The 25,555-nt window shown below is 54.8% G+C and overlaps 1 protein-coding gene across 9 annotated transcripts in view; it reads right to left on the bottom strand.

Annotated features, from left to right (window-relative positions):
* LRP8 (LDL receptor related protein 8) overlaps nucleotides 1-25,555 on the bottom strand; it is a 79,807-nt gene that overhangs the window by 20,955 nt on the left and 33,297 nt on the right. For 3 of the 9 annotated variants that reach the window (XM_065912720.1, XM_065912744.1, XM_065912755.1), the window contains exons 3-10: nucleotides 23,392-23,514; nucleotides 14,663-14,791; nucleotides 10,502-10,885; nucleotides 9,482-9,604; nucleotides 8,567-8,689; nucleotides 5,304-5,423; nucleotides 5,103-5,228; nucleotides 1,749-1,923 (exon numbers count right to left, since the gene is read on the bottom strand). In XM_065912720.1, the coding sequence (XP_065768792.1) occupies nucleotides 1,749-1,923; nucleotides 5,103-5,228; nucleotides 5,304-5,423; nucleotides 8,567-8,689; nucleotides 9,482-9,604; nucleotides 10,502-10,885; nucleotides 14,663-14,791; nucleotides 23,392-23,514 (1,303 nt within the window). Of the gene's footprint in view, nucleotides 1-1,748; nucleotides 1,924-5,102; nucleotides 5,229-5,303; nucleotides 5,424-6,568; nucleotides 6,608-8,566; nucleotides 8,690-9,481; nucleotides 9,605-10,501; nucleotides 10,886-14,662; nucleotides 14,792-23,391; nucleotides 23,515-25,555 lie in introns of all 9 variants that reach the window. The other 6 variants (XM_065912738.1, XM_065912763.1, XM_065912782.1 and 3 more) reach the window with 4 other exon arrangements.

Here is a 25,555-nt window from a genome sequence, read left to right as displayed (position 1 = left end):
GGACAGAAATTTATAGCCTGATAATTACACCAATATTCTGTGATTACGGAAAGTATCAGAGGCTGTAACAGCAGAGAAGTGGAAACTACATCATCCTAGGGGGCTGGAGGAGGGCTGGTGGTTGAGCCCCAAAGGACCAATTCACCAGGAACACAGACATGTCAGGTTAGAGTCAGCATGTGCAGATGCCAAAGCACGTGTTCTGAAACACTGAGCGAGCCAGCAGGCAGGGGTGGAGGGGGTGGGTGAGGGTGTGAGACAGGGAGTAGGTAGGAGGGGCACCCTCCTGATGGCCCTTGCATATGTGCTGAGGGTAAAACTGAACAGGTCAGAGGGTATGGCCAGAGAGGGGAGTGAGATCACTGTGGCACCTGCAGAATACACAAGGGTTTGGAGGGGGAGGGGATGAAGGCAGGGAGACCAGTTAAGAGGCTGTGAGCATGTCCAAGTGAGAGACGAAGAGGGTCTGCAGAAGGGCTGAGGCAGTGAGAATAGAGAGAAGGGGCCAGAATACAGCAGACACCCAGGAGGCAACACCAGCAGCGCTTTATGTCTCCCAAATGCTGCTTTCCCCAAGGTTTTCTTCTCCCCACATTCTCTCTTTGCTCTACTAGTTGTACAGTGCCCACGGCCATCCATGACTCAAATTCTCTGATCTTGACAACTGTCTAAGTTTCAGACTATAAAGCCAACTGGCCCCCTTTGAATGTCTCATGGACACCTTGAACTCAACACATCCCAAACTATTCAGCCCATTCCCCTCTTCTCAGCCACACTCAGCCAGCCTACCCCGCTACCATCTCTCCCCTCCTGGCTCCCATGTCAGAGAAGGGTACCCAAGTACTAAGCGAGAAACCCAAACTCTCAAAAATGAACTCTCAAAACGTAAGTGGGAATTCATTTCAACTCTTCCTCCTACAGCCCCATACCCAGTCTGTCTTCAAATCTGCCTCTTTCAGTCACAACTGCTGGACACACACACTACTCGAGCTGGTTCTGGGTGTGTGAGTGTGAGTGTGTCTATGTGTGCTGGGGTGTGATAGGCACTAGTTGCCAGTGAGTAGCCACTTGGCGTTGCTTCCATCCATCCATCCCACCATTTGTTCAACAGTCCACCCAGGGCTTGGTCATCGGCAGTCCTGAGTCCAAGTAGATCTCAGGACGAAGAAAGGACATGACTACCAAAGGGGACTTGGGCACGCAGAAGCTCCTAGGAGAAAACTTCCTTGTGTGTGAGGAGCGTTCCTAGGAATCAGAGCCAACAGACTGTGATGTGAAGGGCTGGTCTGGGCATAGTGCCGCCCCCAGACCGGGTCGGAGGTGTCTTCTATACTTTTCCTTCATGATCATCACAAAGGGTATCACTGTGTTCTGAGTGGGATCCTCCAGGTAGGAACAGGTCTGAGTCATCTTTGAGTCCTGAGCATCCAACACACATGTATGTGAGCGGCTCTGAAAGTCCCTGTCAAAGCCAGAGGCCCCTTCCTGTGTCTTGCACTGCCCGACTAGGCCGCCAGAGGTCAGTCAAAGCCCCCATGTAAGGGCTCAAAGCTGCTCTCCCAACAAAGCCCTCGGATGAAGGCCCAGCAGGTGAAGTCCCATGTGCACTGTGCTCCCGCATCCCCTCCTAAGCCCCAACTCTGTCCTGGGGGAACCTGGGGGCACAGGGGGTGCAGAGGCCCCCCGTCCTCTCCTCCTCTGTCAGTCCCCCTCCACGCCTTGGCTGCAGGAGCCAGGCCCCTGCTCACCTGTAGATCTTGCGGTAGGAGAGGTCACACCAGTAGATGCGATTGGTGGCAACTTCAACGTCCAGCGCCACGACGTTCTTGAGCATGGGGATGAGCCGTGAGTAGTCCCGCTTTACCAGGTCTATCCTCCGCACTTCGTGCCGGTTGGTGAAGATCAGGGATGGGCTTCTGCCAGCTGCCATACAGGGGGGTTGAGAAGGAAAAGGGTCAGCGCAACAGGTGGGGGGTCTGGAGACCAAGGCTCTGCCACTGATGTACTGAGGGACGCCTCCTTTCCTGTAAAAAGTGGTGGCAACTCCTACCTCACAAGTTAGAGGAGTAAGTGAGATAATGGGTACAAAAAGCATAAGATGCAAAGCACCACACATAGCAAGAGGGATTTATTAGGCACAAACTCCCCCAAATCTGAGATGACTCCATTTCCTCTGGCCTTATGGGAGGCTTTCTGCAGTGACTGCAGCTCCCTGTCCAGCCTCATCACTCACCCCCTAACACCTTGGTCCCAGCCACAAGGCTATCTGTCATCATCTCCCCACGGCAGAGCTTTGCTGCCTCAGGGCCTGTGCTCAAGCTGTCCTTCTACCTACAGTGCATTTCTCCCCAGCAGCTGCCTCCTCCTCTGCTTGGGCCCCACTGCAACGTTCAAGAAAGGGCAACATGAACAGCAAATGATTTACAAAGATGACTGAGGCTGCAGGATGGAACACAGACCTCAGGGCCAGCAGTGAGGCTCGAGGGAGGAGATTCAAGGAGGTCACTGTGGGTCTTCAGCTTACAGAGAGTGTGTTTGTGGACACGGCAAGAGATGAATGTGCAGATGCCGGCGGGGACCCAATCACAGAGGACCCTGTGATCTGAGTTCACGCTTTATTCTGAGCCAGCAGCTAGAGCAGGATGTGTATAACATGGCACAGATTACACACATGCAAAAGGACAACGCACAACTGCTGGTGTATATTCAAACTTATTTTCAGACTTAGGATTAGACTTTAGGAAGAGCATCAAAGGTTTAACATTCCTGGCTACCCCATGGGGAAGGTCACTGTCCCCCAGGCCTATGAAGGTCTAGAACTTGGCACAGGCCGCCGCTCCTCCAGCCTGTTTTCAGATATAAATAGGCAACTCTCAGGTACCTGCACTGTCTGAGTGGCAACACCCGTCTCTTGAGCTGCCTGGGCCTTCTCCTGGTCTTGTTTTGCAGCTGACACTTCTGCAGGGCCCCTGGTCCCTGTCACTGCACATCTCTGCCAGGGTAATGTGCTCCCTGGGGGTGGGGAGGGTCCAGCACAGAGCCATGTGGGGCCTGGGGCTGAGAGTGTGAGCTGTGTGTAGTGATGGACATCATTTCAAAGCAGGGCGGGGGTGACAGGGAGGGTATGGAACACAGAGCATGAAAAAATACAGCTCCATGTGCAAGGAGAAAGGAGAAAAGCTGGGTTCAAGGCCAACTCTGCCATTGACAATCTGATTTTCCTCGCCTGGAAAGTGAAAGTGAAAGTCCCTCAGTCGGGTCCAACTCTTTGGGACCCCATGGACTATACAGCTCATGGAATTCTCCAGGCCAGAATACTGGAGTGGGTAGCCTTTCCCTTCGCCAGGGGATCTTCCCAACCCTGGGATCGAACCTAGGTCTCCCACATTGCAGGCAGATTCTTTACCAGCTGAGCCACAGGGGATTTCTCGCCTGGAAATGAGAGCAAAGACACCTCATCTCCCTGAGGGCAGGAGCTGGGTTACAGGATATCTTGAGCTGATTTTTACCGAGAGTTGTGACTGTGACAGGTACCCTGTTTGTTTACGACTGGAATTTTCGTGTAACTGCACTTTAGATATTGATATGTGGGGGTTGTGCATACATGGGCCATTGTGTGCTGTCTCCACTGCACGTATATAGTCTGTTACATGTCACACCTGTCCCAGGTGGGGGTAGGAACTGGTTGCATGCTGCATGTGATGTGCTAACGTATGTGCTGTACATTGTACAGTTTGGGTGCTATGTGTGTCGGGTTTGCCAGGTACGTTAATTATATTGTAGCTGCTGTATTGTTATAGCCTATAGAGTAGGTATTTTTGTGCATCTGAATTCCAGGTTCATATATCCAACAACCTGCACAATACTTCCACTAAGATGTCTAAACAGTTCTGTTAAATTTAACATGTCCAAATTAATCCAATATTCTCCCAAACCTGCTTTTACCATCTTTCCCAATGCCTTAAACAGCAATCCCATACTTCATTTGGTTAAAAACCTCATGGTCATCTTTGATTTCCTTTTTTCAGTTTCACATCCTACATTCAATTCATAAGATAATCCTGTTGCTTCAAAATAAATCCTGACCTTGAAAATATATTCACATTGTCTACTTTTCATTATCTCCATGCAACACCCTGGTTTAATCCACCATCACCTCTCTCCAGGCTGACTGCAATGACCTCTGCAGCAGCTACCCAGCTTCCTCCCCTGCCCTCTATTCTATTCTCAACACGGCCGCTAGAGGGAGCCGGTTAAAACGGAAGGCACCCTGTCCCATTACTCTGAACCCACCAAAGCTTCCTTCCCCCTGATTGATGGCGAGAGTCAGCCCCTGTAACAGTCAAGAAGGCCTTTATGATCTGCCCCAAGTCACTTTGTGGGCTTCATCTCCTCCTATTCTCTTTGCTCCAGCTGCACTGGCTTCCTCTTCGTTATCTCAACACAGCAGGCACGCTGCTATCTTTGGTTCCTGCAGGTCATGCATGGCTCACTCCCTCACCTCCTTCAGGTCTTTATGCAAATGTCACCATCTCAGCAAGGGCTTTCCTGACCACTCTACTTAAAATCGTAAGCCACGGCCCCCTTGGACTTCTCTATTTTATATTTCTCCTGAACCTTAATCACCATCTGCCATGCGCTGAATTTTATTTAGTTTTTTGATTTCCCGTCTCACCCACTAGAGTGTAAATCCTATAAGGACAGAGATTTGCATCTGTTTTGCTTACTGTTGAGTCTCTAGTGCCTACAACAATGTTAGGTGTTCAGTGTAAACAAATGAATAAAACAAGTGAGTTCCATCGGCTGACCTGATGATCAGTCAGGTCTGCACACGGCCTGCCCTTTGTGTGGGCTGCCTATGCCATGTGCGGCCAGCATGGTCCAGCTTGTATCTGTCATGTGAGCGCAGTCTCTGGGTGGCTCTGTGCAGGGTCAGTGTCATGTGCACAGTTGCATTGTGTGTGTGCTGCATATTGCAACTTCCTATCTGAGTGTGTGAGGGGGTATGTATGCACACCCACGCCTCACATGTGAAGCACGCTGCTTCCTGGACTCCCTCAGAGCTGCTCCCCTGCCCCCCACCTTGTCGTGTCCATACTGACCGACGGCCTTGCAGTTCTTGGTCAGTGTGTCCATCTCGTAGCCAGGGTGGCACTCGCATTTAAAGTAGCCCTTGTAATTGACACAGATCTGGCTGCAGGCATCTGGGTCCTCGCACTCGTCGATGTCTGTGGGGAGGAGCAGAGGTCAGAACCAGCAGGAGGAGCTGCCTCTGCTTGAGGGGCTGGGGTGGGGGTGCTCACCGCCACAGGTCTTCTGGTCCAGGAGCTGGTAGCCTGCAGGGCACGTGCACTCGAAGCCAATCTTAAGGTCGGTGCAGATGTGGGAACAGCCGCCATTGTTGTGCAGACACTCGTTCAGGCCTGGGGAAGGACACGGGCTCCTGAGGGTCCAGGAACTGAGACTGGGGTCGGGGCGGGACATGGATGGGCCTGGAGCTGAAGCAGAGACTCAGGGCAGCCTCAGCCTCCCCCAGAGCCTCATCGGGCCTCAGCCTCGTTAGCCAGGTGACTGGGCAAGAGGAGGCTCAGAGAGGGTCCTTGCTCAAGGCCAGACACACAGACAGGACAGGGTGGAACCAGAACTCGGGTGCTTTGCCTCCCAGGCCAGGACTCTGTCCATCACCAGCCTGGAGGCAACCAGGCTGCCTAAGGTCTTTCCTTTCACAAACACGTTTCTTACGTCTCCTTCCTCATGACCTCAGTATTGAAGGGACCTGCATGCACCATGTCCAACCCTCAAGTGCCTTAAGAATCCCCTGTGAAATGCCCTTGCTTAACCACCTCCAGTCTTGGGAAGCCCACTTCTCCCCGAGGCAGCTGGTGCCATGCAGGGTTGGCCAGAGTCCAATGGCTCCCTCAGAATTTCCTTAGAGCGCTGATTCCTGGTCCCCTGCCTTTCAGGTGCCTTGCTCTGGATGCACTCTCTGGACAGGGCCCAGAGCTAGTCTGCCACCCAGAGGGGTCTGAATTACTACAAGGGCTGCCCTCTACTGAGCTGGTGGTTATTTGAGACGGCCAGGCCTCTATCTCCATGGCGCTGTTGCTAAGTCAGTTCTCTCGCACTGTGAACCATGGTGAACTTTTTCCCCGTCCTCTCCTCTCAACACCTGTGTCTACTCCTACACTTGGTCACAAGCCTGGTCCCAAGATTACCGATGCTGCAAGGGATGAAGGGATCTGGTTCCCCCATCCTCCACTCCCTCACCACGTCTGGCAGGGTCCTAGAGGAGGTCAGAGAGGCCAGGACCAAGGCTCACCAAGTTCTCACAGCATCTTCTGGGCTTTAGAATCACAGAAGGTTAACTCTTCAAGTCAGGGGAAGGTGCCATGCCACCCTCTGCCCATTAGACCCCTGCCCCGCCACTCCAGCCAAGCCAAGCAGAGCTGTGCCGAGCCAGCCAGGGTCATGCACACAGTCGGTCTGAGCTTCCCACCCCAGGCCATGCATAGCGGTGGGGTGCCCCCGCCCCCAGCCTGAGCCATGCTGGGGGAATGTTCCCCTTTACCCCTGGGCCGCCTCCTGTTTCTCTGGGATGCTGGTAGAACTGAAAAGAACAAGACCATGGCAACCCCATGACTGGCGGGCTGGGGGTGACTCAGCCAGGCCCAACACTGGGAAGCCCCACCCCTTGGGGTGGGCTGAGCCACAGTAGCTCTGGGGTGGTCTCTGTAGGGTACCACCTCCAGGATCTTCCCGTCACTCCCAGCCCTCCCTGACGTCTCCCACACCACATTGCATACTACTCCCTCCATGCCATCCATTCACTTGTTCACCTGCTCACTCATGGCCTCAGTCACCATCACTCACTTCCTCCCTCTCCTTCTGCAGGAGCAGCAGTTCAACCACTGTATTCACTGAGCACTGGGTGGAGCGGGAGGTGCAAGATGGCTCTGATGGGGGAAGGGGAGAGTGCCACGTGACTCAGGCTTCCATGAAACACAGAGGCAGAGTCCTCCGGGGTTGAGGTGAGTCAGGGTCAGAGAATGGGTAGACGGTCCCGCCAACCCTGGAAAGCCAGTACGGAGGCAGAAGAGGGGAGTCTCTGGGCCTTCCCAATTTGATCTACCCTGGAGGTGATTCTGCTGGGGGCCTGCAGCGGGGAGGGAGGGAAAGTGGTCCAGAGAGGCCTGAGGAGCATTTGAGGTCCCCATGGAAGGAAGGGGCAGTGTCCCCAGCACGAGTGCCCACCTGCATGCACACACCTACATGCACACACACACCAGCTCACATGCTCAGGCACATTCACACAGACACGGGAGCCACACAGAGACACATGATGCAACTCCCTTGCCTTCCTCCGAGAACGAGTCATGGATACAGACACTGGTCTCTCACCAGCACAGAGACACAAACACATGCGTACATACGTCTCTTTGGAGTGTCATGCAAAAGATAAGAGAGAAGAGAGTTCAGCAGGTTAGTAGTATCCGGTAGGGCGCCTAGGCTCAGATGTTCCTGCCTCCCTCTCCTTTTTTCCATAACTTCCTTCTTCTGAGACCTTTCACAGCAGAGCCTGGGGGGAGTCTGTCACCTGCAAGCTCAGACTAAGACCGAGTGACCTTTTCCCAGCTTCTCTTCCTTCCTGAAATCAATTTCTTAATTTTCAACAGGGGCAAAGGTGTGCTGTTTCAGGAAGCTCAAGGGAATGATCTCCTCTGAAGGCCCAGGAGGGAGGGCGCTGGGTGGAAATGGGTCTGCCAGGAAGGCAGGGGAGGGAGGGTCTGACCTAGGCTCTGTCCGCTCAGGCGTTCTCTGTCCACTCAGGCGTTCTCTGTCCAAGCCGCTGACCTCAGAAATGAACATTTCTAGAGCCCACCCTGGGTTTCCCACATGCTCTTGGTGATGTCTGCCCACCTGCAGTCCAGACTTTCCTGCTCCTTTTAGCCTGGAACCCGGTCTGACAGCTCTGGCTATCAGGACAGCCGCCTCTTTGCACTCCTCGCTCGTGTCCAGCCTGTGAGCCTGTTCTCCCAGAAAGTTCCTCAGGGCACAGGATGGTGCCACCCTCTGCTGCTGGGTCTGCCCTATCCTTACCCAGGCCTGACCTGAACCCAATGACTTTCATATCTGTGCCTTGTCTGGCCACCCGCTGGCTGTTCCCCACCTCTTCCACTGCAGGGTCCCCTGCTAGGGGGGCTGGAAGGCCTCAGAGGCCAGAGCCCTAGCTAGAATAGAAGGGCAGAAACAATGAGAGAGAGAGAAAGTTCCCGAGTGAGCACACACTCAGAGGTCTGAATCTGAAAGAACTGAAGACAGTCTGTGTTTATGAGAGGAAGCAATTTCTGAGCATTTGGAAAGGAAAGGCCCTTAGATTTGCAGAAACACAGAACAAGAGGCCCCAAAGGCAAAGAGCCCCGTCTGAGACCAGGGGACAGCACATGGGTCCAGAGAGAGGGTCAGAACAGAACGTGTGCAGAGGGGTGGGTGAGGGCTGTGGCCTAGGGCCAGGAGGGGGTGTGATGGGGGGGTTAGTCCAGCAGTCGGACGGAGACAGGTACTATACCACACTCTTTCAGAGGCTCATCCGACCAGTCCCGGCAGTCCCTCTGAGCATCACACACTTTCCTGCCGTCCACGCACTCGCCACTCTTACACTGAAATCTGCGGGGACCCTCACATGTCGACTCTGTCGGGCCGGACAAGAGAGTGGACAGCACCTGTGAGACCCTAGGCAGGGCGGGCTGGGGTGGGCTGGGCCCACGGGAGGGGAGGGGAGCTCCAGACTCAGCCCCCACCGGCCTCCAGAGGGTGGCCCAGGATTGACAGCTGAATACGGGGCTGGTGGGAGCTCTGTTCACAGAAGGACAGGACCTCAGGGATAACCAGGATCATGGAGGTGGGCGGGCTGTGGGGGTCTACATCTGATCTACCGGCATTAGGGACCTTGGAGGGAAATGCAGCCCCTCTACAGAGACCCTGGGGGCTGCAGGGACCATCTCCTGAGGGGGCCTATGTTCCAGGGGTCCTAGACCAGGGAGGCAACCTCACCGCCCAATCCTTGATCCATTTCTCCAGATGACCAGGGGTTCAGGGTCCCTACTCCTGCAGGGTGATGACAGCCACTTGAGAATTAAGGGGGCTCCCTGGGGAGCAGGACTCTGCCTCTGTCTGGTCCAGGAACCAGTTAGTAAAGCTGCTTGGAGGTGCAGATATAAACAAAGGGTGGGGTCTGGATCTCCTGCAGTGCCTTCACATCCCTTCCCCCAGGCCTCTTTCAGCTTTTGCAAAGTCCTTAAGGCTCCAGTTCTAGTGCCACGAGGACCCGCAGGGAGGGGGTCTGGGTGGTTTAGGGGCAAGTAATACTCTGAGGGAAGAGGCATCATAAGGACCAAAGGGTGATGTCTCCCAACTCTGCTCTCTCCAGGGAGCCAGGGGAAAGCTCAGGGGGTGCTGTCCCCTTGCCGCTGACCACACTCACCCTGCAGGCAGCCAGTTTCGTCACTCCCGTCTGGACAGTCCTGCTCCTGGTTGCAGCGCTTGATGGCAGGCACACAAGTCCCATCCCCACACCGGAACTCGTCTCCACGGCAGGTGCCCAGTGCTGCCAGGGGAGGGTGAGCGGAGAGGGTCAGCGCCCTCAGGTGCTGGGCAGCTCTCCTCCCCCACCTCCAGCCCACATCCACCCCCGGCAAGAACAGAACCAGTGGCTGAGCTTGGGAGTCTTCGGAGGACACCGGGCCAAGGCACAAGATGGGGAGACTGAAGCTCAGAGAGGGGGAAGGCCTCAGCCAGGGTCACATAGCGCTCTGGCAGGCAAAGCCAGGACTAAAACTCAGGTCTCCTGTCTCCCTCTCTACCATCTCTCCCCAGCACCACTCCTCCGGAACAGTGCTTTGGAACCTCAGTGCTCATCACTTAATGACCTCATCCTTTCAGCAAACCCTTCCTCAGCACCCAGGATGTAGGGATGGGGGACACAGATTACTAAGAGCCCCCCATCCTCTAACAGCTCAAGGGGGCAGAGCAGGGCTGAGGGGCAGAGGAGATCGTTGTGTGGATGTGTTGGGAGACGGGGAGGCCAGGAGCCTACAGAAGCTCGGGGAACCCAGCCCAGCAGGGCCCATCAGAGGAACCTGGGAGAAGCCTTGAAGGATGAGCAGGCCCAGGAGGTAGGGAGGGTTGGGGTGGGGGCTCTTCTTTAGTGTACCAAGGTCTCCGGCATTGGGACCAGTGGGTAACTGCTTGGGCCCGGGGAGGCAGGGATGGGAGGTATGGCAGGGGCAGCGGCGTGTCCCGGAGGGTCACAGGCACCTGTGAAGACCCTGAGCTCCGCAGCTTAGCAGCCATGTGACCACACACACTTCACGTTTCCCCAGTTCTGTCGCCCCCGTTAAACCAAGACTAGGGTCAGATGGAGTAGGGCGAGAAGAGGCGGCCCCCTCCGCGGACGGTGGCGCACCCGCGGCCCAGGGCGAGATGGGGGCGGGCGGGGGCTTACGGCAGTCGGCCTCGTCCGACTTGTCCTTGCAGTCGCGGTCGCCGTCGCAGCGCCAGCCCAGGTGCACGCACTCGCCGCTGCGGCAGGCGAACTGGGCGGCGGCGGCGCAGGCGGCGGGCGCGGGCGTGGCGCGGGGGCCCGCGCGGCCGCACAGCTCGGCCGCCTCGTCCGAGCGGTCCTCGCAGTCGAACTGGCGGTCGCAGACCCAGCGCTCGGGGATGCAGGCGCCGCCGTCGCCGCCGCAGCGGAACTCGCGGGGCCCGCAGGCCGGGTCGGCGCAGCCGCGCTCGTCGCTGCGGTCGCCGCAGTCGTCGTCGCCGTCGCACACGAACACGGCGGCCAGGCACGAGCGGTTGCTGCACTGGAACTCGTGCGGGGCGCACACTGCGCGGGACAGAGAGCCGGTCGGCCCGCCGGACCCCATCCCCGGCGCCCCGGGCCCGCCGGTCCCGCTCCAGGGGCCCAGACCCTCACCCCCCGGCCTGAATGAGACCTGCTGGGGGCCCCAAATGTGGACGGAAAAGGGGGCCTCCAATCCGGGTCCAGCTAGGGTTATGCTGGGCGACCCGGGGCAGCAGGCTCGCCTCCCTAGCCTCACTGGGAGAGGGAATTCCTGTCCTGCTGCCTGCAGGATGGTGGGACTAGGAGTCTCTAAAGCTGCAGAGTGTAACCTGTCTTGAAGGCCTCTCCGGATGTTCCCAGGAAATGGTATGTAGCATGACATCGACCCTTCCAAGAATAAGGCCTGGACCTGCTTCCTTACAGCACGGTCCAGGGCCCTCCCCACTCCCGGGTTTGCTTGCTCTATCCCCTCTAAGTCCCTTGGCCTGGCATCCAAGGCCACTGGCACGGAGCTACAGCTGTACCCCATCACCTCACTCTGCTCACACCCTGCTTCACGTCACACACTAGACCATCTGTACACTTTCCCACTTCCCCAGCCTTCACCCAGGCTGTTCCATCTGCTGGACGCCCATCTCTTGCCCACCACTGTCTCTCTTTATCATAGTGATGAGTTCGAATCCTTCAAGGGTCCAAATTCTACCTCTTTCATAACACACTTCGTGTTCCCCTGCTCGGGAAGTTTCCACACACCTCCACTCTCCTTTCAGGTGCCCTTCACAGCCTGCTCAGGTGCTGGGTCTCGTGTCCGTCTCTGTCTGCCCCATGACAACGAACTGCACAGGGGTGGGCTATGAGATTGACCCGCTTTTTCCCAAAGGTCCAGTACAGAGCTTTCTGCAGTGAGTGCATGTGGTGTGGATGGAGGCTGGACCAGCCAGGTGTGAGGAGTAATTTAGGGATTTGCAATCATTATGGACACAGGTCACTGGCACTACCTGGGGCCCTGGGCTTCCTCTCCCTGGTGGGTTGCTCTGAGCTCAGAGGCTGGGCGGAGAAGGCAATGGCACCCCACTCTGGTACTCTTGCCTGGAAAATCCCATGGACGGAGGAGCCTGGTGGGCTGCAGTCCATGGGGTCGCTAAGAGTCGGACACGACTGAGCGACTTCACTTTCACTTTTCACTTTCCTGCATTGGAGAAGGGAATGGCAACTCACTCCAGTGTTCTTGCCTGGAGAATCCCAGGGATGGCGGAGCCTGGTGGGCTGCCGTCTATGGGGTCTCACAGAGTCGGACAAGACTGAAGTGACTTAGCAGCAGCAGCAGAGGCTGGGAGAGCCTTAGAGACCACTAGCCCCACTGCCAGTTTATAGATGGGGAAACTGAGGCCCAGAGAGAGGAGCAACATGCCCAGGGTCTCACAGTCAGTCTGAGGTGACGAGGGGTCCAGAACTCAGGTTCGGGGCTCTTACCTCCTCCTCTGACTCCTCTGAGCTTTCCAGTTTTCTTCCCACCCTTGAGTTCAGGCTGTTTCTAGAGTAGCGACCTGACTTCCTCCCTCCTTCATTTCTTATACAGAGGCCAAGAAGAGGCCTGGAGCCCCAGGCCCGGCATGGATACAGGGGCTGCGTGTACATGCATGTTAAGTCACTTCAGTCGTGTTCGACTCTTTGTGACCCAGTGGGCTGTAGCCCACCGGGCTCCTGTGTCCGTAGGATTCTCCAGGTAAGAATACTGGAGTGGGTTGCCATGCCCTCCTTCTGGGGAATCTTCCCCATCCAGGGATCAAACTCTCATCTCTTACGTCTTCTGCATTGGCAGAAGTGCCACCACTAGCGCCACCTGTGTCCGTAGGATTCTCCAGGCAAGAATACTAGAGTGGGTTGCCATGCCCTCCTTCTGGGGATCTTCCCCATCCAGGGATCAAACTCTCATCTTTTATGTCTTCTGCATTGGAGGAAGTGCCACCACTAGCGCCACCTGGGAAGCCCGGTAACTTGGTGGTGGCACCACCCTATCTTTCCACGTGGGGGCGCCAATAGTCTGTATTTTTACTTTCTGTTGGAAAACTGTCCCTTTTCATTGTTAGTGAACATAAAATAGAACTGATGCCTTCAGTTTCACAAGGTAGGCAGCTCATGTCATGTGTGGCTGACGGCTCTATCAAGTTTCTGACAGATGCATTTTTTCCCCTTCTGGGCTTTTGGGATGTTGGGGCCTTGGTAGGAAACGCACACCCTACTCTGTGATGTCTGCCCCTCAAGATTAAGCTGATGCCTAGATTAGCCCTCCTCCTCCCTGTCCAGACAGGGAGGGAGGACTCACTATGATCAGAGTTCTAGGAGGAAGAGCTGCTTTATCGTGAGCTTGCTCCAAGTTTTCGAAGCTGACAGCACCTTTAAGATCTACATCATCAGGCCTGTGTTCAGGGACCCCTCCCAGTATTCATGAATGGAAGAAGCTTTGAGGGATGAGAGAAGGGAGTATTCATTTTCCTTTGCCTTGGTGATTGGGAGCTGAAGCAGAGAAGCCCAACAGGACCTTTGAACATGACTATCTTCTATAATTAACAGGGAACAGCCCTGCCACAACATGCCATAGTTAGAGCTGTTCCCACTCCCAGCAGTAGTGGCTGATAGCCTTGATGACTGCGGAAACATCTGATTTTCAGGAGGTATGGAGGGGAGAGGATTCTCACTGGCCAGTGAGGCCCCACAGAATTATTATCACAGCTGCAGAAATGAGGCAGTGCACCACTGGGGCTTTGCAACTGCTGGTCCCAGCCAGGATCTGCCCGCATACTCAGACGCTTCCAGCTTCAGAGATATCCAAGTTCCAGAAACTCACATTCTTAGAGTGCTATGATCTAGAAGCCTCCAGAGGAGGTGGCACTTCCCATGGGCCAGGAAGGATGGGTAGGATACAAAGACAGAAGCTGGCAGAGTGAGCAGGGTGGGAGACAGTGGTGGGCACGTGCTTGGCAAAATCCCCTGAGCAATCGCCCGGATCTCTGCCCAGCCTCACAGCCTAGTTCCAACAGCCAGTCTCTCTCCCCCATTCATCATGAGCTCCCGAAGAGAGGCCTATAGGATTCACCTTCTTGTCCCTTCCAGAGTCTGGCACACAGTAGGTGCCCGTTGCATATGAAACATGCCCAGCCAGGCCACCTTCCCCACTGGCCCAGGCTCTGCTGGCCTGCCCCCTGGGAAGGAGATAATCCTGTGTTTGAAGCCCACTGATGTGGAACTGCCCCAGTGACCACTTCCATCTGTCCCTGCAGAAGCCTGCTGAGAATGTCTTCCTGCTTCATGACACTGGTGCTCAGGTCTGAGATTTCAGCAACAGTCCTCAGGAATCTGTTCCCTTCCCCCAACACTGCCAGTGTCCTTGCCCAGTCTGCAATCATCTCTCACTATGGCCCCCACTCTGGTCTCCTGCCCCTGCTCAGAGATCAGTGTAGACTTATGGAATGGATGAGCAGATGTCAGGCATGGTTAGAACACATGTGGACTTTGCTGTCCGGACCTGAAGTTGAATCACTCAGTTCCGTCACTTAGCCGTAGGCATTTTTCCTCGCTTGTCTGAGCCTCAGTTTCCTCACCCACAATTGGGGATGATAATGGCTGCTTGTGAGGTGATTGTGAGGATGAAAAAGAATGTCTCTTCAAAGTGCCCGGCCATTACTAGTGTCCTGACCGTTCCCCTTTCCTCTCCACCTCCCAAGCTCCCTGGAGAACCTGGCCCTCCTTCTCCACGAGTGACCACTGCTGCCCAAGGCTGCCTGACCGTGACCCTGAGGGACCAGACCCTGGACTCACACGTGGCACATCCAGCCTCATCCGCTCCGCTCTCGCAGTCCTTCTCCCCATCACAGCGCCACGAGGCCGGCACACACTTGTGGCTGGAGGGTCCGCAGCTCAGCTTCTCTGCAGGACACACCTGCTTGGCTGTGGAGAGAGACACATGTCCACAGCTCAGCCAAGGGGGACACAGGGCATGGTGCCAGTGAGTCCTACTGCCTGACTCTTGCCACATGGCCTGAAGCCCTGGGAAACCACCAGGGCCTTCCTGTCTCAGCTTCTTCATCTCAGAAGCTCCTCTGCCCCTAAGACTTTTTTATTCATTTATTCATTTTTGGCTGGGCTGGCTCTTTGTTGCTGTGTCCAGGCTTTCTCTAGCTGTGGTGAGCGGGAGCTACTCTCTAGTTGTGGTGTGCGAGTTTCTCGTGGCCGTGACTTTTCTTGCTGTGGAGCATGGGCTCTAGGGGTGCGTGGGCTTCAGTGTTTGTGGCATGTGGGCTCTGTAGTTGTGGTTCTCAGGCTCTAGAGCATGGCTCCATAGTTGCAGCAACTGGTTCCACCAGTTGCTCTGCAGCAGGTGGAATCTTCCTGGACCAGAACTTGAGCCCATGTCCCCTGCATTGCAAGGTGGATTCTTAACCACTGAACCACCAGGAAAGTCCTGCTCCTGAGACTTTCTGAATCCTACAGTTGGCCCGGTCACTGCCCTGCCCAACACCCTCTCATGGCCCCCTGGTCCCTGGCCCTCAAGACCCTCTTCAGTTGAGCCAACCCCTCCACCTGCCTGACCGGCCTAACCTCCCACCCTTCCAAGCCTTCCCTTTAGGCTCCAGCAACATGGAGCCACCATGCCCTGCATGCTCCTCTGCCATTTCCAGCTGTGTGCCCTTGGGCAAGATACGCCCTGTTTGGGTCTCAGTTTGCCTTCCAGATCAGTGACTCTGTGATCCGAACCTGCAGATAGGAAGGGCTCACCACAGCCCCAGCAGCTCCCTCCAAGCCTGCCTCCCCGTTACTGTGCCGAGCCCGCTGCTGAGAGCAGTCGCTGTGTGCCAGGGCCCAGCGGGACCACACAGCTATAATTACTGCAGCCGCAATCAGAGACTGACTCAATCAGGGGCCCGGAGCTCCAGGGCTGATTCTCAATTTGGAAGAAAGAATGAGAACCCTGATCCAGCCTGGGGATGGCTCTCATCCTGAGCATCCCAGGACGACCCACGTGACAGACCCAGCCGGGGCAGAGACATCTCAGACCTCCCTGGCTGGCTTCCTCACCCTGCCTTCCAGGGTGTACACGGGCCGGGCTCAGTGATCTCTAGGATGTGCCAGGAGCAGTGCTAGATGCTTCCATTGTATCTTCATAGCACTCCAGCAAGGTATAGGTTCTCTTGGGGCCTCCAGCATGAAGGTCGAGGGCATGGGCTCTGGAGCTTGGCTGCCTGGGTTCAGCTCAGTCACTTGTTGGCTATCTACCTTGGCCATTGATCCTTATCTCTGTGCCCATAAAGTGGGGATAATACTATTCCCAGTCCCACTGGACTGTTAGGACAGCTACGTTAATGTCTGTAAAGCATTTAGAATGCCCAGCCAGTGCTCACTCATGATACTTACTATTATTCTCCGCACGTAGCAGCTGAGGACTTATCTATTCCCTCAGTGAGTATCCTGCTGTGTACCACAAATGGCACCCAGCGCTGGGTCCTATTCACACAGTTGTGAAGACCCAGGTGAGGGTGCAGTCAGCTGTGTCTCATGCCAGAGGCTGAGAACAGTCCACGGCACCCTGGAAGCAGTGGGTTACTGGTACCTTACCCTCAGTTCTTCTCTCTAATCTCAGACCAGTTTCCCTAACCTCTTACTTCCATAGCTGGGATGAAAGCTCACGAGAGATGGAGAGAAGGACACAGACAAGATGAGTTGGGGGCAGGTGTCTGAGCCAAGACCCCCAGATACTACTACACCATGGGGAAGGAGTGCCTTGGACCCCCCAACTGTGGACCCCAAAGTTATCCCTAGGAATACATTCCATAAATGTAAGGCAACCTGTTGGGAATACAGGATTCAAGGGATTCATTTTACAGAAATTTCCCTTTACAAATACTGTCGGGCAGAGCCCTGGAAGCACTGACACTCAAAGACCCTTTATACAGGCTTCCTTGGGGAGGTGGTACAGGTGGTGAGGGGCCTGGGAGTCAGGGGAGGGGCCCAGAGACCTCCATCACCCACACACTGCAGGAGCTGAGAAAGTACTTCCCACTCTGGGCCCAGCAGAACACGAGGGGACTGCAGCAACCAGCATGTCCCAGAAAAGGGGTGGGTTGGTGGGTGGTGGGTGCAGGTTCTTGGGCCCCAGCTCACACTAGACTGAATCCAGGTTTCCAGGGCAGAGCCCAGGCATCTTAGCAACTCCACCCATCCCTGCTTGCCCTGGTGATTCTCAGGCATCCCATTTGAGAACCCCTGGGTTACCATTCTGCAAATCCAAAAGATATCAGAGATTTCATGTCTTTTAAATCCACTTCCAAAAAAGTGATAGAGCAGGCGCTGTATGTCTGCAAGCCCCTGACACAGAGGGGACAGAGGGACGAGGCAGCATCTGTGAGCCAGGCCTCAGGAAATAGATGCTCACAGGGAGTTGTTAGGGAGCCATGTTACTGAGCACATACTGTGGGTCAGGCTGCTTCATGCTGAGGAGTTGATATTTTCCCATGTCATCCTGACCCTCTCCCTGCCACATAAGCAGGCCCTGCAGGCTGTGAGTAGAAACTCCAGGGGCACCATTCACAAAGATCATCATGTTAGTGGCACCCCTAGAACAGAACAGGACACTGGTCCTGCAGGTAAGAACTCCATTTTACAAATAAGGAAACCAAAGCTCAGAGAGACCCAGACCAAAGCTCAGAGTAACTGGCCCCAAACACACAGCAGTGAGAGTCAGAGTCTAGATTCCTTTGACTAAACCCTGCCCTTTCCATCAAACCCCTCACTCTCCTGTGGGTAGGGTAGTGGCTCAGTTGCTGTTCAGTTGCTCAGTCGTGTCCAACTCTTTATGACAACACGGACTGCAGCATGCCAGGCTTCCCTGTTCTTCACTATCTCCTGGAGTTTGTTCAAACTTATGTCCATTAAGTTGGTGATGCCATCCAACCATCTCATCCTCTGTCGTCCTCTTCTCCTCCCACCTTCAATCTTTCCCAGCATCAGGGTCTTTTCTGATGAGTCAGCTCTTCACGTCAGGTGGCCAAAGGATTGAAGCTTCAGCTTCAGCATCAGCCCTTGCAATGAATATTCAGGGTTGATTTCCCTTAGGATTGACTGGTTTGATCTCCTTGCAGTTCAAGGGTCTCTCAAGAGTCTTCTCCAGCACCACAGGTCAAAGCATCAATTCTTCAGCGCTCAGCCTTTTTTATGGTTCAACTCTCACATCCAGACATGACACAGTGGCCCAGAACCAACCCCAAACTCTCCGCTCAAAAGTCCAGGTGATTGAAACGGCCCTTGACCCATCTGTACCATCTCCAGGGGCTTGGTTCGGCATACCCCAGTGCAGCAGGCAGCTGCTTGAACTTTGAATGAATATTTATACAGTTAATTGCATAACCTTTCAGCAAGGACAATGATTAAACAATCCGTCTGCTTCCTTTCTTTATAATTAATAAGACATTTGCTGTGTCCCTAAATAGACAGCTCTAATTACAGGCTCTCGAGGATTCAGCAGTGCCTGACACCAGCCCTCCTACCCTCAAAGAGCCAAGGAACCTTCTTGGAATGTGGGGGACACAAGAGGCCTTGGAGGTCACACTGAGGAGCACCGGCTGGAGTGACAGGAGACGGAGGTCCAGAGAGGGGAAGCGACCTGCCCGGGGTACTGGACACTGGGCATTACAACTGCTGCCTCTCCCGGAACCTCGCTGTCTCTGTTGTGATGCAGCTATTTTCCAAAGCGGGACACGGATCTCACCCTCTGGGCTCCTGGGTCAGACCTCTCACTGCTCAGCCCCGGAAGCTGGTCTGGGGAGTGCTGACGTGCGGCATCTCCTCAAGTGTGTGTGCTAGTCGTGTCCAACTCTTTGAGACCCCATGAACTGTAACCCACCAGGCTCCTCTGTCCATGAGATTCTCCAGGCAAGAATACCAGACTGGAGAGCCATCTCCTTCTCCAGGGGAATCTTCCTGACACTGGGATCTGTGTCACTTATGTCTCCTGCATTGCCAGGCAGGTTCATTACCACTGCACTATCTCCTCATGAAGTGAAGGCTATTATTACCTTCATTTTACAGTTGGGGAGAGTGAAGCCCAGAGAGCTTAAATTGTTTGCTCAAAGTCTTGTGAAGAGCAGAGCTGCAAAATCTTCCTCAGGTCCCTCAACCCCAAAACTCTGTTCACTTATGGCATTTCATACTGCATAGGGGGGGAAAGTAGGATCCGATGATCTCCTGGTGACCCTGGAGAGGGTCACTGGCGGGAGGAGGCTCACTGGGCCTTGGCTTAGGCAAGTCTGCAAGATGGGAGGTGGCTGTCTAACACCCACTTTCAGGATAACTGAAGCTAGAGGCCCCAGGCAGCATAGCACGGGAGATAGAGCATGGGTTTGGAGTCCACATCAAATTTACTAACATGAGGGTCCTTCAACAAGTCACTTAACCTCTCTGCACCCTGGCTCTCCTCACCTGCACATGGGGTTACATCACCTCCCAGAGCTGGTGGGTGGTTTATATGAGGAAACATGGAAATGCCTATACAGAACCCGGACCAAATCTGGAACTCAGCAAACAGTTGCCCTTGTTTTATTTCATGAAATGCAAAGGGCTGGGAGGGCCCAGGTCTCACTCCTGGGGATGGACATCATAGCTTATTCGAGTCCAGAGGGCCCTCCATGATGCAGCACCCACCATTGAACTGAACACTTCTCCCTCTCTCTCCATCTCTTTCCCTCTCCCGCTCTCTCTCTCTCTCTCAGAAACAGATGCCCCAGGGAATGCCTCTGGCTTGCTGTCCAAGTATCTCCAGGTTCTCAGGGGCAGGAATGAGGAGCCCCACTTTCTCAGACATCAGGAATCCTCCAAGTCACCAAAGGCCTCCCACTGTACTCCAGAGTGGCCGCAGGCATTAGGCAAATGTCCGGGCATTCCTGCTGTGACTCCTGGCTTAATGTGACAGCCACATTTATAAAGAGAATCTTGTCTTAGAAATCCAAATCCAACTGTCCTTTCTCTAATTCAGAAGCTCACAAATTAGTCAAGAGGGAAATGTCTGTTGACTGAAGGAAGGAAAGTGCCTGATGGCTTCTTATTGAGCAAGCCTATCAGCAGTGCAGGTCATGGGAGGCGCAGGGCCAACAGCCTCCACTTGGGGACTGCCAGCTCCCAGGGGCCAGGGGCTCAGGCAGTGGTGACTATGGGGTCCAGCTGCTGCCCCAGGAAGCATGGCATGGACGTCCCATTGCGCAGAAGGGGGCAGTCACACCAAGCTCCTTCTCACGGGGTCAGCAGGGTGGGCCCCTGACTTGCTGGATGAGCTCAGAAAATCTCTGATAGGAAGGTGCACTTGGTTAATCAGTGAGGTCCCCCTTCCAGATGGGAAGGCCCTAACATGCATGAATAAAACCTCATTTTCAATAAGAAGCACCCAGAATTGTAACTCACTCACCTTGAACCAGCTTCCCCACCCCCATGCTGCACACCTCCCAACAGATGCCTGAAGGTGGGTTACAAACATCTCCAATCAAGGGAGCTATAATTAGAGCTGAAATGCTACTTTCATTAGGCAAATGTCCGGGCATTCCTGCTGTGACTCCTGGCTTAATGTGACAGCCACAGAATCCAGAACCGGAAGGAAAGAGATCTGAGAGGAACTCCAGTCAGCGAGATGCAGATTATATTGAGGGGAACACAGGAATGGGAACCTGCTCCCAAATCCCTCCCTACTCCACACAAAGCATCTTCACTTAGACTTCTAAGATTTTAAATCGGGGAAAGGGCCTAACGTCCAAACATAATGATAAAAATCACACTGCCATTTCCTCCATCATCGACACTGTGAGTGCAGTTTTTTCACTTGGTCCTCACCACCCCTGTAAGATAGGTACCATTCCCCTATTTTGCAGATGAATGAACTAAGGCTCAGGGAGATTGGCAAATTGCCTGCGGTCTCACAGGTTAAAGAACCTGAACCTGAGTATACCAGACATCACACCCACTACACTTGACTACTGCCTATAATTTTTCTTTGCAGGTGGGGAGGGGGCTCTATCCTGGAAGCTGGCACAGTCCCCAGGAACCTGGTAGGCTGTGGAGGTTGCTATGACAACGCCAATCAAATGGGCAGTGAATTGGCTGCTGGGTTCTCACTTGGTCAGGAGGCTGTGAGCAAGCCTGTTACCAGGTCCTGCTGCCCCCAATTCTGCCTGGCCCTCAAGGTCCTACACTGGCTGACCTCCTCCAGGCAGCCCTCCCCACACACAGGCCTCGCCCACCTGTGACAAATGTAACTGCACAGAAAATGGGATCCTGGCCTTGTGCTCAACTGGGTACAGGCAAGGCAGAAAAGGGCCTCAGACTCTTATGAGTCCAGGAGTCTTAGAATCATGGTCTCTGGAATTCTGGAATTATAGAGACTAGAGCTCAGAGGGGGCGGGAAAGTATGCAGGACTCACACAGCATCATGGGAGAGCCCCCTGACTCCCAGGATGCAGAAAAGAGAGCTGGGCCCCCGACTACCCTGGCGGCAGCTCCCACACAGTGCTCTGTCAAGCCCCAGAGAGACTTCAGAGCCTGCCTTTTGTCATGGAAGGCAGACCAGCCACGAGCAACCTGTGTGTCTTAGAAGCAGGGCCCTCAACATCTCTAGGCTTCCAGTTACTCAACTGCCCGATAACTGTGCTTTACAGCTGAGCCCAAAGCAGGCCTGGGGAGGCAGGAGGTGTGAGGCCAGAGACCCCCCGTCCCCCACCAGCCTAGCCCAGCACAGCCCAGAAGATGGGAAGGCTTGAGCAAGAGCTGAGAGGGGCAAGAGACGGGAAGACAGAGAGAAACACAGGCAGGATGAAGAAAGAGGGCAAGGGGGAAGGGGAGGAGGGACCCGGCAGAGAAGGGAGGCAGCCCAAGTGCAGGGCTGGGCAGGAGGGAGATGGAAAGGAGCACCGCTGCAAACAGACAGAGACGTGGGGAGGAGCGGGAGCATAGTTCTTAGGCAGCAGGACAGACCCCAGTAATGACTGTGATGACGCTCCCCTCCCCTCCACCTCCAGTGTCCAGGGTAACTGCAGGCATGGGGTCTGGATGGCCGAGCTGGCTGACGGCCAAGGCGGTCACAGCCCCCCTCCCCACACACACACTCCGGGTTGTACACGGTCCTGCCCTGTGTTAGCTGGGCTGCCTTGGGCAAGCGGCTGAACCTGTCCCAGCCTCAGTTTCTTTCTCTCTAAACAGATCCACCCCTCGCCCAAGCTGGCCCTGAGGAGGAGTCACAAGTGGGCGGGCTGGGCTTTGTTCTCCGGAAGCTCAGGACAAAGCGCTGGGCGGCCCTCCCCCACCATCCAGCACCTCCAGGACTGCGTCGGGGTGCAGGGGCGGCTGGGTGGAGTGAGCGGAGGGTAGGGCCTGCGGTGTGGCTGGGAAGGCGAGGCAGCTGTGCAAGGAATCGAGGGAGTCCCTTGTCTTGGGCGGGGGTGGCTCCTGCTCTCCCTTTCTCTCTCCCGCTCCCTGTTTCTCATGCGGAAACTGGGAACTCTGTTGCTAGGAGACAAGGAGACCCAGTTATCACCAGCCACAGCCCTAGATAGGACGCTGGCCTCCATTGTCCCCACCTCTGCCTCTGGGGTGACTGTGACCCCTGAGGAAGATCCGGGGACTGCGACTAGCAGGCCCCTGCCAGCCCTACCGTCCTCCACGTGCGGCCCCTCTCCTGGCCTTTTGTCTCAGGCTCATTCTGCTGAAGCTCTGCCTCTGGGACCCCCCGGGTCCTTCCCCGCCCCCTTCTCATCTCCTTTTTAATTTAACAAATGTCATGGAATGACCTGCCCAGTGTACGTTTGCTTTGAGGATTAGGGCCTGGAAGAGAAATCACAGAGAGACAAAGGCTGAGTGCGGGAGGCGGGCCTGGGGCTTGGCTTCGGCCTTCAGCTTGCCCCTGTTGCCTGTTGCCATCTGGGCCAGGCTCCTAGGCTCAGTCTGCACAGAGCAGAGGATAGAGCTACGGCCTTGAAGACCCCAGCTGGGTGGCCTTGGGCAAGCCACTCAATCTCTCTGAGCCTCAACTTCTACCTCTGCAAAAGTCAAAATGTGACAGTACTTATCTCATGAGGCCACTATGGGAATAGGATGAATGAAAGCACAGATAGCGCTTTGCATATAGTGAATGCTAGATGAGTACCAACTGCCATTCGTATTACTAGAATTATGATTAGAATCCTCAAAAAAAAAACTAGCGGGGGAGACTAAGGGGAGGCCTGGAGCATGTGTGCTGGCTACTTCTCACCATCAGGGTTCAAAGGGGCTGCTTTTAGCTCCTGGAACTCTAGGAGCAGGGCCCAACCTGCCAGAGGGCTGGGAAGAAAGCCCAGACACAGGTCACCAGACACCAGCAACTAGAAGCACCGGAGCTCAGGAGTGCTCAGCGCAAAGTGCATATGGGGCTATGGGAGACAGATCACCTCACCTGAGCCTCCAGCTTCCCCACCAGGAAGACCTAACAAGGAAACAGGCCCAGAGCCAGGCCCCACCCCCAGCCCAGGGGCAGGACTCACTGCACGTGGCCTCTGACTCGTCGGAGCCGTCTGAACAGTCCTCCTCGCCATCACACTTCCACCGCTCTCGGATGCAGTGGCCGTCATTGCAGGTGAAGTCGCTGTCTGCACAGGTCTTCTTGGCTACGGGGCAAGGAGAAGAGCATGAGGGGCCTGGTAGGCACAGGAAGCTTTCCAGAACATACAGTCAGGTAGCTGCAGGGCGACCAGAATGTCCTCCATCCACAAGCTGGACCACTTGACCTCCCACGGCTCCAGGAGAGAAAGACTTATTCATTCCACACCAGGAGGAGACAGGCAGTCCCTGGCCCTGCTCTCCAGGTTCAACAAGGGTGACAGCATCCAACCGCCAAGGGAATGCCTCTTCCCATCACACCTCTCTCTTCCCCCCAAGTCCGGTTCCACTGTCACAGCCTCTAGGAAGCCTTCCCTGATCACATACAGTAGTTGCCTTAGCCCCTTCAGCCAGTTCACAGTTCTTTTACCTGCCTTTCCTCCTCCCCCTGGCCAGACTAAAGTCAAGGCCTCTTCTGCAAGCACCAGGGAGCTTATTATTTATGATAATAAATCACAAAAGTAAATGATCACCTCGTGGCAAGATTAACGAGGTGTGTTTTGTTCAGAGTGAGGGAAACAGACTCTAGACGTCCAAATCAGTCTCCGTCCTGAAGGCCTTTACAGCCTGGAGGGGAGGCCTCCACACTGCGGGCTGGAATCCCAGCTCTGCCTCTTTCTATCTGTGTGACCTTGGGGATGTTACTGGCCCTCTGAGCCTCTGTTTTCTTATCTATGTAATGGGGAGAAAGAAACAAAGGGCTCCGAGGAGAAGTAGCAAGAAGTTATAATGTATGAAGAGCAGGCAGCAGAGACAGCAGATGCTCGGTAAGCAGCAGCTATTGCTGTTTTTATGGTTCAAGTCTTAATTAGAAGCAAAGAAAGTGGGGTGTTCTACGCCCTCACAGGGGATATATGTAACAGGCTGGGCTCTCACAGCTGGGAGCAGAACTGAGACCAACTCAGGGACCAACATGGTTTGCTTTTCTCCCTGTCCCTCCACTGGCCCGATGCTCCTCCACTGTGGATATTACATTAGATTCGACACAGGACCCAACTCAGGGTAGATTTCAGTGGAGGCCATTGAACCCAAGGGAAATATAGCTGCTGCTCCCACACTTCCAGCCAGGCCAGGCTCCAGTTCTTCCCAGGAAGCACCTTCCCAGTGACCAGCCTTGGGTTATATAAATCCTCCCACAGGCCCTCTGGCCTCCTCTGAAGCCACGTGACTGCTCCCTTTCCCTGAGCAGCCCGACAAGGATTTGAGGACAGACACTAGGGCTCCTGAATCCATTCCATTTCTGCCTTCCTTTTCAATGAAATCTTTGCAGTGCATCTGCATTCTAGGCTGAGTTTTCACACTTTCCTTAGAAGAACATCTCTGCCTTTGCAGGGTGGGAAGAAACCAGAGGAATCAGAGTCTACCTACAGATGGGGGCCTGAGGCCTAGAGACAGAAAAGGGCTGGCCCAGGGAAACACAACACCACAGCGATCAGAACCAGCTCACTTGCCTCCCGGTCCAGGACCCTGAAAAGCCCTCCCTGAGCCCTGCACTGAGGGGTTGACGTGGGTAACAGATACCAGCGTTGTTGTCCAGTCGCTAAGTCGTGTCTGGCTCTTTGTGACCCCTGAACTGCAGCACCGCGAGCTTCCCTGTCCTCCCCTTTCTCCCAGAATTTGCTCAGACATATCCATTGAGTCACCGCCTTTTGGCAAATCACAGCCTATGACACACCAGAGTAAGTAGTTATGAGCCATGGCACCTGAACATTTCCAGAGTGCTCCCTTCACAGGAAGCTCTGCATCCAAAAAAGAGACATCTATTCCCGTGCTTTCTTTTTCCTGTCCTAACATTCTCCAAGTGCATTCTGTGTGCCAGGCTCTGTGCTTAACACTTTACCAGGAAACCCCACGACTAAAGGCCTGCTGTGGCCCTCACTTGACACGTGGGGAAATTCAGTCCCAGGGTGTTAAGTTACACACCCAAAGTCACAGCTCGGGGGCAGTAGAGGCCACAATTTGACCTCACTGTCAGACAACCTTCTTCCCCACCAGGGCTCTCCAAACAAAATGCCCAGTGGCATCAGATATGGAAGAAAAGCCCTGGAG

This window comes from Muntiacus reevesi, chromosome 1 (assembly GCF_963930625.1).
Source record: "Muntiacus reevesi chromosome 1, mMunRee1.1, whole genome shotgun sequence".
Taxonomy (NCBI): Eukaryota; Metazoa; Chordata; class Mammalia; order Artiodactyla; family Cervidae; genus Muntiacus; species Muntiacus reevesi.
The sequence above is the reverse complement of the archived record's forward strand: the minus strand, read 5'-3'. Positions and strand labels throughout refer to the sequence as shown.